This window comes from Neoarius graeffei, chromosome 15, assembly GCF_027579695.1.
Source record: "Neoarius graeffei isolate fNeoGra1 chromosome 15, fNeoGra1.pri, whole genome shotgun sequence".
Classification (NCBI taxonomy): domain Eukaryota; kingdom Metazoa; phylum Chordata; class Actinopteri; order Siluriformes; family Ariidae; genus Neoarius; species Neoarius graeffei.
This window is the reverse complement of record NC_083583.1, coordinates 2010125-2023012: the sequence shown is the minus strand read 5'-3', so window position 1 is coordinate 2023012 and position 12888 is coordinate 2010125. Positions and strand designations below refer to the sequence as shown.

The 12888-nt window shown below is 46.8% G+C and overlaps 1 protein-coding gene across 3 annotated transcripts in view; it reads left to right on the top strand.

Annotated features, from left to right (window-relative positions):
* Positions 1 to 12888, top strand: part of dennd2b (DENN domain containing 2B) — a 123232-nt gene that overhangs the window by 34636 nt on the left and 75708 nt on the right. For all 3 annotated transcript variants that reach the window (XM_060940724.1, XM_060940723.1, XM_060940725.1), the window contains exon 2: positions 6835 to 6918. In XM_060940724.1, coding sequence (XP_060796707.1) covers positions 6857 to 6918 — 62 coding nt within the window. In that variant the 5' untranslated portion in view covers positions 6835 to 6856. The remainder of the gene's footprint in view (positions 1 to 6834; positions 6919 to 12888) is intronic.

The window sequence follows — 12888 nt, the reverse complement described above, 5'->3', positions numbered from 1 at the left end:
GTCCTCGTCACCATCGCCGTCACACACTTGTCCTCGTCACCATCGCCGTCACTCACTTGTCCTCATCAACGTCACTCACTTGTCCTCGTCACCATCGCCGTCACTCACTTGTGCTCGTCACCATCGCCGTCACACACTTGTCCTCGTCACCATCGCCGTCACTCACTTGTCCTCATCACCATTGCCGTCACTCACTTGTCCTCGTCACCATCGCCGTCACTCACTTGTCCTTGTCACCATCACCGTCACTCACTTGTCCTCGTCACCATCGCCGTCACTCACTTGTCCTCGTCACCATCGCCGTCACACACTTGTCCTCGTCACCATCGCCGTCACTCACTTGTCCTTGTCACCATCGCCGTCACTCACTTGTCCTCGTCACCATCGCCGTCACTCACTTGTCCTCGTCACATCGCCGTCACTCACTTGTCCTCGTCATCATCGCCGTCACTCACTTGTCCTCGTCACCATCGCCGTCACTTACTTGTCCTCGTCACCATCGCCATCACTCACTTGTCCTCGTCACCATCGCCGTCACTCACTTGTCCTCGTCACCATCGCCATCACTCACTTGTCCTCGTCACCATCGCCATCACTCACTTGTCCTCGTCACCATCGCCGTCACTCACTTGTCCTCGTCACCATCGCCGTCACTCACTTGTCCTCATCAACGTCACTCACTTGTCCTCGTCACCATCGCCGTCACTCACTTGTCCTCGTCACCATCGCCGTCACACACTTGTCCTCGTCACCATCGCCGTCACTCACTTGTCCTTGTCACCATCACCGTCACTCACTTGTCCTCGTCACCATCGCCGTCACTCACTTGTCCTCGTCACCATCGCCGTCACTCACTTGTCCTCGTCACCATCGCCGTCACTCACTTGTCCTCGTCACCATCGCCGTCACTTACTTGTCCTCGTCACCATCGCCGTCACACACTTGTCCTCGTCACCATCGCCGTCACTCACTTGTCCTCGTCACCATCGCCGTCACTCACTTGTCCTCATCAACGTCACTCACTTGTCCTCGTCACCATCGCCGTCACTCACTTGTCCTCGTCACCATCGCCGTCACACACTTGTCCTCGTCACCATCGCCGTCACACACTTGTCCTCGTCACCATCGCCGTCACTCACTTGTCCTCATCACCATCGCCATCACTCACTTGTCCTCGTCAACGTCACTCACTTGTCCTCGTCACCATCGCCGTCACTCACTTGTCCTCGTCACCATCACCGGCACTCACTTGTCCTCATCACCATCGCCGGCACTCACTTGTCCTCATCAATGTCACTCACTTGTCCTCGTCACCATCGCCGTCACTTACTTGTCCTCGTCACCATTGTCGTCACTTACTTGTCCTCGTCACCATCGCCGTCACTCACTTGTCCTCATCACCATCGTCGGCACTCACTTGTCCTCGTCACCTTCGCCGTCACTCACTTGTCCTGATCACCATCGCTGTCACTCACTTGTCCTCATCACCATCGTCGTCACTCACTTGTCCTCATCACCATCGCCGGCACTCACTTGTCCTCATCAACGTCAGTCACTTGTCCTCGTCACCATCGCCGTCACTCACTTGTCCTCATCAACGTCAGTCACTTGTCCTCGTCACCATCGCCGTCACTCACTTGTCCTCGTCACCATCGCCGTCACTCACTTGTCCTCATCACCATCGCCATCACTCACTTGTCCTCGTCAACGTCACTCACTTGTCCTCGTCACCATCGCCGTCACTCACTTGTCCTCGTCACCATCGCCGGCACTCACTTGTCCTCATCACCATCACCGGCACTCACTTGTCCTCATCAACGTCACTCACTTGTCCTCATCAACGTCACTCACTTGTCCTCGTCACCATCGCCATCACTCACTTGTCCTCGTCACCATCGCCGTCACACACTTGTCCTCGTCACCATCGCCGTCACTCACTTGTCCTCGTCACCATCGCCGTCACTCACTTGTCCTCGTCACCATCACCGTCACTCACTTGTCCTCGTCACCATCGCCATCACTCACTTGTCCTCGTCACCATCGCCGTCACTCACTTGTCCTCGTCACCATCGCCGTCACTCACTTGTCCTTGTCACCATCGCCGTCACTCACTTGTCCTCGTCACCATCGCCGTCACTCACTTGTCCTCGTCACCATTGCCGTCACACACTTGTCCTCGTCACCATCGCCGTCACACACTTGTCCTCGTCACCATCGCCGTCACTCACTTGTCCTCATCAACGTCACTCACTTGTCCTCGTCACCATCGCCGTCACTCACTTGTGCTCGTCACCATCGCCGTCACACACTTGTCCTCGTCACCATCGCCGTCACTCACTTGTCCTCGTCACCATCGCCGTCACTCACTTGTCCTCGTCACCATCGCCGTCACTCACTTGTCCTTGTCACCATCACCGTCACTCACTTGTCCTCGTCACCATCGCCGTCACTCACTTGTCCTCGTCACCATCGCCGTCACACACTTGTCCTCGTCACCATTGCCGTCACTCACTTGTCCTTGTCACCATCGCCGTCACTCACCTGTCCTCGTCACCATCGCCGTCACTCACTTGTCCTCGTCACCATCGCCGTCACTCACTTGTCCTCGTCATCATCGCCGTCACTCACTTGTCCTCGTCACCATCGCCGTCACTTACTTGTCCTCGTCACCATCGCCGTCACTCACTTGTTCTCGTCACCATCGCCGTCACTCACTTGTCCTCGTCACCATCGCCATCACTCACTTGTCCTCGTCACCATCGCCATCACACACTTGTCCTCGTCACCATCACCGTCACTCACTTGTCCTCGTCACCATCGCCGTCACTCACTTGTCCTCATCAACGTCACTCACTTGTCCTCGTCACCATCGCCGTCACTCACTTGTCCTCGTCACCATCGCCGTCACACACTTGTCCTCGTCACCATCGCCGTCACTCACTTGTCCTTGTCACCATCACCGTCACTCACTTGTCCTCGTCACCATCGCCGTCACTCACTTGTCCTCGTCACCATCGCCGTCACTCACTTGTCCTCGTCACCATCGCCGTCACTTACTTGTCCTCGTCACCATCGCCGTCACACACTTGTCCTCGTCACCATCGCCGTCACTCACTTGTCCTCGTCACCATCGCCGTCACTCACTTGTCCTCATCAACGTCACTCACTTGTCCTCGTCACCATCGCCGTCACTCACTTGTCCTCGTCACCATCGCCGTCACACACTTGTCCTCGTCACCATCGCCGTCTCTCACTTGTCCTCATCACCATCGCCGTCACTCACTTGTCCTCATCACCATCGCCGTCACTCACTTGTCCTCGTCACCATCGCCGTCACACACTTGTCCTCGTCACCATCGCCGTCACTCACTTGTCCTCGTCACCATCGCCGTCACTCACTTGTCCTCATCAACGTCACTCACTTGTCCTCGTCACCATCGCCGTCACTCACTTGTCCTCGTCACCATCGCCGTCACACACTTGTCCTCGTCACCATCGCCGTCTCTCACTTGTCCTCATCACCATCGCCGTCACTCACTTGTCCTCGTCACCATCGCCGTCACTCACTTGTCCTCGTCACCATCGCCGTCACACACTTGTCCTCGTCACCATCGCCGTCTCTCACTTGTCCTCATCACCATCGCCGTCACTCACTTGTCCTCGTCACCATCGCCGTCACTCACTTGTCCTTGTCACCATCGCCGTCACTCACTTGTCCTCGTCACCATCGCCGTCACTTACTTGTCCTCGTCACCATCGCCATCACACACTTGTCCTCGTCACCATCGCCGTCACTCACTTGTCCTCGTCACCATCGCCGTCACTCACTTGTCCTCATCAACGTCACTCACTTGTCCTCGTCACCATCGCCGTCACTCACTTGTGCTCGTCACCATCGCCGTCACACACTTGTCCTCGTCACCATCGCCGTCACTCACTTGTCCTCATCACCATTGCCGTCACTCACTTGTCCTCGTCACCATCGCCGTCACTCACTTGTCCTTGTCACCATCACCGTCACTCACTTGTCCTCGTCACCATCGCCGTCACTCACTTGTCCTCGTCACCATCGCCGTCACACACTTGTCTTCGTCACCATCGCCGTCACTCACTTGTCCTTGTCACCATCACCGTCACTCACTTGTCCTCGTCACCATCGCCATCACTCACTTGTCCTCGTCACCATCGCCATCACTCACTTGTCCTCGTCATCATCGCCGTCACTCACTTGTCCTCGTCACCATCGCCGTCACTTACTTGTCCTCGTCACCATCGCCGTCACTCACTTGTCCTCGTCACCATCGCCGTCACTCACTTGTCCTCGTCACCATCGCCGTCACTCACTTGTCCTCGTCACCATCGCCGTCACACACTTGTCCTCGTCACCATCGCCGTCACTCACTTGTCCTCATCACCATTGCCGTCACTCACTTGTCCTCGTCACCATCGCCGTCACTCACTTGTCCTTGTCACCATCACCGTCACTCACTTGTCCTCGTCACCATCGCCGTCACTCACTTGTCCTCGTCACCATCACTGTTACTGAGTTGTCCTTGTCACCATCGCCATCACTGGGTCGTCCTCTTTAACATCGTCGTCACTCATTTGTCCTCATCACCATCACCATTACTGAGTCGTCCTCGCCATGATTGCTGTCACCGAGTCATCCTCATCACCATCGCCGTCACCGTGATCGTGGCTCTGAACCTCACAGGAAGCTCATGGCTGTGTGTCGGTGTTTATCTGCAGTAGGTGTGAAGGCAGGGTGAGCAGCAGTGCTGGGTAGCAGAGATTTTTAACAGTGCTCTGTATTTCCCTGTTCAGTGCTCTGTATTTGTACAGCTGTTCATCGTTCAGCAGCTGGATGAAAATATTCAGGTTTGTTGGCGAAAGAATAACAGCTCTGTATAAATGTGTTTGGAGCACCGTGTCAGAGAGCAGAGGTGACGTGTAGGGAAAGTTCTACCACCGATTTAGCTTTGTTTTTACACCAACTGTACGTTTGTAGCTTCTAATAACAGTTCAGTGTTTATTTCGTGTTATCTGCTCTGATCCATGCTCATAACGCGTCTTATCTTTTAGTAAAGAATGAATTACAACACAACAACAACAACAACAACAACAGCTATATGCTCTGTAAGGTTTGGATCATTAACCACAAACTAGTTATTCTTAAAGTTTAAAACATAATATATAGCACAGATATGGATATACACACAGCGCAATGTTATTATTCAGCAGTACAGCTGTAATTCCACACCCTGACCCTTTTTAATTTAACTCACTGAAAACTTTATAAAACATGTTAAACAAACAATTACATCTTTAAAATGTGTGTGTGTGTGTGTGTGTGTGTGTGTGTGTGTACTATTGGAGGCGTTTTTAATTTGCATATTTGTACATTCTGTTTTTCTTCATGAGAAAGTCTCGGAATGTTCCTTTGTGTTATTGATGTTAATATTGATTGTTTTCTGAATCTGCTTTGGGTGATTTAAATAGATGACACTCGAGATATCATGACACACACACACACACACACACACACACCATGCTCAGTTGTAATGTAAAATAATCCTGATTTCTGTTTGATGAAGAATCCTGCAGCTGTAAATCTCACATCCCTGAGTGGAGCGGCCTTCCTTCAAGGAGAAGCGCGAAAACCAAACAGGATGGAACAATATTCCAGGATGGCTTTATTTTTTGTTCAGAGCAGTTTTATTTTTTTAATCCTTCTATATAATGAAGATAATCTGAGTTGTGCTCTGAAACAGGAAATGGCTGGAGGAAGGAATGCTGTCGCTCCCTTTATCTGTCTCTTCAGGGCTTTGAACTCGGCCTCTGATTGGCTCATTATTTCACACAACAATTTCATGTAAACAAACTCCGCCTCCATCTCCAGCCGCACAGTGCAGCGCGCTCGGCTCATTTCCTCTAAACCTTCATGTGTGCTTTTAAAAAGCTCTGTGTTCACCTGAGACGCTGTAATCGACGTGGGACATTTAATAAACACACTGCTATTAAAGTAATAAACACTGTGTGTGTGTTGCAGTAAAATATCGAGTGATGTAGCAGAGTTACTGTTACTGCCCTGAAGATGATTATTTTCCTATAACAGCACGTCACCTGGGGTTTTATTCCTCTTACACCACAGCAACTTATCAATGATTACAATTTTTTTTATTAATTAAAGAACATCTCATCTCATCTCATTATCTGTAGCCGCTTTATCCTGTTCTACAGGGTCGCAGGCGAGCTGGATCCTATCCCAGCTGACTACGGGCGAAAGGCGGGGTTCACCCTGGACAAGTCGCCAGGTCATCACAGGGCTGACACATAGACACAGACAACCATTCACACTCACATTCACACCTACGCTCAATTTAGAGTCACCAGTTAACCTAACCTGCATGTCTTTGGACTGTGGGGGAAACCGGAGCACCCGGAGGAAACCCACGCGGACACGGGGAGAACATGCAAACTCCACACAGAAAGGCCCTCGCCGGCCACGGGGCTCGAACCCGGACCTTCTTGCTGTGAGGCGACGGCGCTAACCACTACACCACCGTGCCGCCTAATTATTATTTATTATGAATAAAATGATACAATAAAATTATTTTATTATTGATACATAGTAAAATAATATTTTATTAATTTATTATTATTTTATACTATACTTATTTTATTATATTACTATTTTATACATTTAATACTTTGGAATGTCAGTGAAATGAGCGAGTTCGTGTTGTCACTGACGTTATAGCAGCTATAAACAGTCATTCCCTCACCAGTCTCTTTTCACACCGTCTAACATCATTTTTTTGTTTTGTTCGTCAGGGTGAGCGGTGTGAGGGAGGAGATGACGGCCAACAAGAACTCAAAGGCCACGCCCAAAGCAGGAGGGGCTAAAAACCCTGACAGGTGAGCATCACAGCCCACTGAAGATTTCCCTCTAATATCTTACACTGATGGTGGTGTGGTTTTGTTTTTCTTTTTAATTGTTATTTACCCATAGCAGGCTTGGCTCACTTTCTACTTTCTGAATGTGACTTTAACATCTTTTTTTCTGAGTGAAGTCAAAACACAGTCTAATAAAGCGTCACTGATGTGACTGTCTCTGCACTGATGGCTGAATAGGGTTTTTTCCCCCAGATTCCCAGAGTGTTTCTTATCCAAACAATACGGTTGCTTCTCTCCTGCGCGACATCATTTTTATCAAAGTTGGAGAAAAACATGGCCATAAAGTGTTGCGACGCGACAGAGCCAATCACAGTGTCGCGTTTCTCTAGAAAATAACAAAAATGGACAGAACGCTCCAGAAGTTATTTGATGTTTAAAAAGCTAAAATGAACAGGTCACTGTAAGGCTAAAGCTAGCTGGTCGTCTCACCCTCCCGTGACGGCTACACATTTCGAACGCTCGATTACTGCCGTGGTTTATTTCAACACCGTCCGCTTCCTCGTTGCTGCAGAACACAACGTAATCACCCCCTTTCTCACCAGTAGAGCCACCTCTGCTGGTGTGTGCTGTGTACTACACCACCTCCATACAGCATCGCCGTATCAGTTTCATAGGAAGAGGGGAGTCTGTATTTTTGATGGTATTGATCACGCAATCATATAATCAGGATTTCCAAATACCACAGTATACTGTAGTGCCATGACACCACACAATAGTAGTGTCTCTCTCATCTACATCTACTCAGTTTCCTGAGACTCTGAAACGTTACGCCAGGATTCACGCAGGGAAAGTTCCTGGTATTCAGAGTCGGCTTACGCAGCTGCTTAAGCTCCACATTCAGATAATTAAAATCACCTGTCTGTGTGTAGTTCACACCTCTTCCGATTGTTCTTAAGTCAAAGTGTCAGAGACAGAGTGTTACAGCAGCATCTAGAACACTGCCTTTAAACTCAAACACTCCTCTTTCACCCTGAAAAAACAAATCAGAGGCAGAAAGTGTGAAAGCGTGGACTGAAGGAGCAGATATTCTATTCTGTGTTTTAATCCATAAGACAGCTTGGTTCTGGATTTGGTCTCTGATTAAGGTTTAGTGTTCTCTGTCTGAAATTTATGTCATTAATATACTGTCGGTGACTGTAACTGAGACACACCTCTGTTTTAGAGACACTCCCGCCCCCTGTGTGTTTCAGCACTATTCCTAATAGCCTAATAACTAGCTAAGTAGCTTGCTAGTTCAGTGTGTCACACCATCTCCACACGCCATGGCACGCCCACACAGAGCGACAAGAGCGTTTTGATTTGCTTGTATGTGTTTTCAGCGTTAGAATCCTGCTCATATATGCCTGTGATCCTGCTAAATTTGATTTCATGTGAAAATGTCGTGCGCTTACGCACCCACTGACTGACTCTATGTACGAAGGTCACTTTATGGGCTATAAACTAACAGACGTACTGCGGAAATGCCTGCAATTTCTGAGACAAGTATTTGGAGGACACTGAATTTTGGTCAGTCGCTCAGTTTATTCTCTTGAGATTTTTTCTCTCCTGGCCTGCCAGAATTCTGCTGTATTGACACAGTGGTTTATTGAAGTCATCATCAGCTAAGACTTTTTCATTTTACAATCTCAGAATCAACGTATAGTAAATATAAGTTAAAGGTGTGTCGCTGATGGAACCCATTGCAGCTCGAAGCGGCGTTGAGGTCATAAAATACATTGAAAATGTCTTAAAAGGTTTTGAATTTAACTTCAGGATTCCTGCTTGAGGGCGGCACAGTGGTGTAGTGGTTAGCGCTGCCGCCTCACAGCAAGAAGGTTCTGGGTTCGAGCCCCGTGGCCGGCGAGGGCCTTTCTGTGTGGAGTTTGCATGTTCTCCCCGTGTCCGCGTGGGTTTCCTCCGGGTGCTCCGGTTTCCCCCACAGTCCAAAGACATGCAGGTTAGGTTAACTGGTGACTCTAAATTGAGCGTAGGTGTGAATGGTTGTCTGTGTCTATGTGTCAGCCCTGTGATGACCTGGCGACTTGTCCAGGGTGAACCCCGCCTTTCACCCGTAGTCAGCTGGGATAGGCTCCAGCTCGCCTGCGACCCTGTAGAACAGGATAAAGCGGCTAGAGATGATGAGATGAGATTCCTGCTTGTACCCTGTTGAGTCAGTAGTTACATCTGAGGACTGATGTGTGTAATTTCAGTATTAAATCCTCAATACACACTTTAACCGTGAGCTCTGTTAAATCAGTCTTCTTCATGTTCTGGTAGAAAAACATCGTCATTCCTTTTGTTGTGGAATCAGCACCTGTTTAAACACACACACACACACACACACACTGACCATGATTCAGTTAACGTGTTGAGACAGTTCCTCTGTAGCTGAGGGGTGTACAGGAGACCGGGAATCTTCTGTGCTCATTTTTATGAGTATCAAATATTTAATAAGAAAGCACTTTAATTACTGTTATTATTAAACAGACCAACAAATGATACAGAATAAATGGTGATTAAATAAAGGAAATGTGTGTGGAATTCATTTGTGTTCAGTAGTGTATTCAGAGGGTGTGTGTGTGTGTGTGTGTGTGTGTGTGTGTGTGTGTGTGTGTGTGTGTGTTCGGTAGTGTGTAGCTGTTCTGTGCACCACACGTACCTCATGCTAATGCACACTGATTGTTCTGATCTGTATTATAAGCACTTGTCGTAGGGGGCGTGGCTTCACATCATCATTAGCAGGTCACATGACCATAACATGTCCGTAGTGTGTACCTGTGCGAAAAACCCCACGAGCGTCTCTTGTCTGACACGCCCTTTTACACCTTGCTTAGTTTTCATTGTTCTGCGTTTTTAACTTTTGTTTTTATAGAAAAGAGAAAAGAGCGAGTGGATCACTTCCTGGAGCGTCTTTATATTGAAGAAAAAACACAAAAGCCTCTTTTCACGCAGAATATAACACGATCTTTACCTACATGTCACTTCAGACGGGATTTATACTGTAAATATTACCTGGAGTTATTTCTACTGCTCAGTTTATAAAACATACGCCGTAATCTTTCCAAGCACAGTCTGTAAAAGTAACTGACATGATGGATACATCCTAAAATCCCATGAATAATTACTCTGGGAATAATGACATTACACACCTCCACGTGGAAAGCTAATCCCGTCTGAACAGGGCTTCGCGGAAGATATTTTTGAGAACAACATTTCTATAGAATCTCTTACATTCTCGTTATTAATCGCTTTGACTTTATGAGATGAAACAGAGAGCTGCTGTGAGGAAAAAGGGAAAATAAAGTTGACTGTAAGGTAACTCGACCTAAAGTATCACAGGTACGGTCTGTGTGTTTTTTCCACAGGGAATTTAATGACTGAAGCATTTTTGTGGCTGCTGAATGGAGTCACGGACCATTGGCTCTACATTTGACGTGTGTCTTTTGATGTGTGTTAGCGCAGCGCTGTACTTTCTCCTGATGCTCGAGCAGGAAATGTGCCTGTGGTCAGCGTTCTTCTCAAGCACCAGGAAGAGCCGGACGAGCCCTGGCATGCTGCTCGATCCGTGTGTGGCCGGGCAGCTGAGCTTCTCGAGCCTTGGAGAACTTCCTCTGGAGCTGGGCTTGTTATTTCTGGCCCTTCTCAAACTGCAGATATGAACTCAGTGTGGGGTTCAGTGACCAAATTCTGCTCTTAAAATGATTCCCTGTGTGTAAAGCAGTTCTGACTGAACATGGTCGTGGAAATACTCTTTTATGAGATTTTGGAGCTGAACGCTGGCCGTGTCACGCTGTTCTACAGCTGATTAAAATTTAAATATGGATTTGCATTAATATTAATCTTTGGATCACACCAAGAGTGGGACTCGAGACTGATATGTTGGCGAAGGTTTAATATCATTTCGAGGAGATCTTGTGTGATAGGACTCACTTTATTTCCAGGGGTTTTTGTGGTCGAATCTGGTTTCGATGCCAGAACGAGACTTTATTCAGATATTTGCTGTCTCAGCAATACTCTTCGTCTGTCTTGTTGATGTGGAATAAAACCACCAGCCAAGCGTTTATTGTTATAGTCAGACATTAAAAATGCTCTAACAAGATCTCAGGATATCTTAGGAAAGCTCCAACTACATGTTTTTCTTAAATAAAAGTATTCTTTTTGAAATAAACTATATAGGGAAAGTTCTTTATCTCAACCACTTTATACCTGGGTAATGATACATATTCGACTACGAGGATAAATTACCTGATTAGCATCTTAAGCCCTGTTTGGACGGGATTATATGTACATGGAGTAATTTCCCATTGTACAGGAGCTGCTCTGATTTTTTTCCCATTCGGATCGGCCATGTCGGTGTTTTTCTGTCCTCCTCTGAGAACCTTACAGACTGAATTACATACAGATGTTTCCTCACATTGGGAAAACAAAACGTTTGACTGCTGCTCCTTGCCGTATTTAGTCTCGTAGTGCATATCGGTGCCCCTCCCCCGGATTTTAAACACTTCCCGAATTGCTAAATGAAGTGTGGACACTTTAGAAGAAATACTTGGTCTGGGTGGTGAAACCGTGACAGCACACGGTACCTGGGAAAGCATTTTCAGGAAGAGAAAGAAAATAAACTTATTAAGAAACACGAGATCTTGAAGGCTGATTAAAGGAGCCATAATAATGATAACTACGTGTATAAAATATGACTTTAAATCCACATATGCAAAATTTCATCAGCTTCTAGTTTTCTTTAAATAATTACTAGTTGCATGATGCCTTCATGGCACAAACATCCGTGTTTATAGAAAATATGACCTAGAAACCACTCCTGTGGTCATTTTATTGTTGTCGGGATGTGAGAGTTTTATTTCCGAGGAGACGTAAAAAAAATACAAATGTTCCTCTGATAAACTAATCCAATCTGAATATGACTTGGATCTCACACATGAACTTCCCAGCAAATCAGAGGACGAGAGAAATAAATGTTTCAGCAGGAACAACTTGAGAACTCAACCAGGCCCGAGTCGTTTTTCCAAACATAGTATAATGTCAGAGGATTTCACTGTGTCTCTCCTGATCAGCTGGCAGTCACCGTGCAGTCAGACTTATTTCATGTCTGAAGTTGTTTGTATGACGTATGTGTCCAATTTCCCTTTAATTTGGACCTGTCTGTCTCGACACACAGCTCTGAGTGTTAGAGGATTCTCAGGATGAGTCACAGCAGCTCAGGAACATCACATCATTCAAGACTTTTTACTCCTCAGACTCAATAATTGATTTTTTTAAGAAAACGAAGTAGCGTTAAATTCAGGTACCATCTCTGCTGTTCACCTTTGAAATTATTTGCTCAAATCTCAGTATGTCCAGTTTGTATGTGCCCGGTCTTTAAAGTGATTTGTCGTTAGTCTGAACAGACTGCTGTCCTGAAACTAACTGTGTACACACACATTCTCCAAACCAGTAACGTCACATGGATGATTCACGCTCATTACAACTACAAAAAAAACCCTAAACAATCCACCCTTTTGATGAAGATAAACTCAAAAGACTAGCAGCAGAATCATTCATTAAGAAACTGTGACAGCATACAACATTTATACATTATATATACTGTATGTGTGTGTATATATACAGTGGTGCTTGAAAGTTTGTGAACCCTTTAGAATTGTCTATATTTCTGCATAAATATGACCTAAAACATCATCAGATTTTCACACAAGTCCTAAAAGTAGATAAAGAGAACCCAGTTAAACAAATGAGACAAAAATATTATCCTTGGTCATTTATTTATTGAGGAAAATGATCCAATATTACATACCTGTGAGTGTCAAAAGTATGTGAACCTCTAGGATAAGCAGTTAATTTGAAGGTGAAATTAGAGTCAGGTGTTTTCAATCAATGGGATGACAATCAGGTGTGAGTGGGCACCCTGTTTTATTTAAAGAACAGGGATTATCAAAGTCT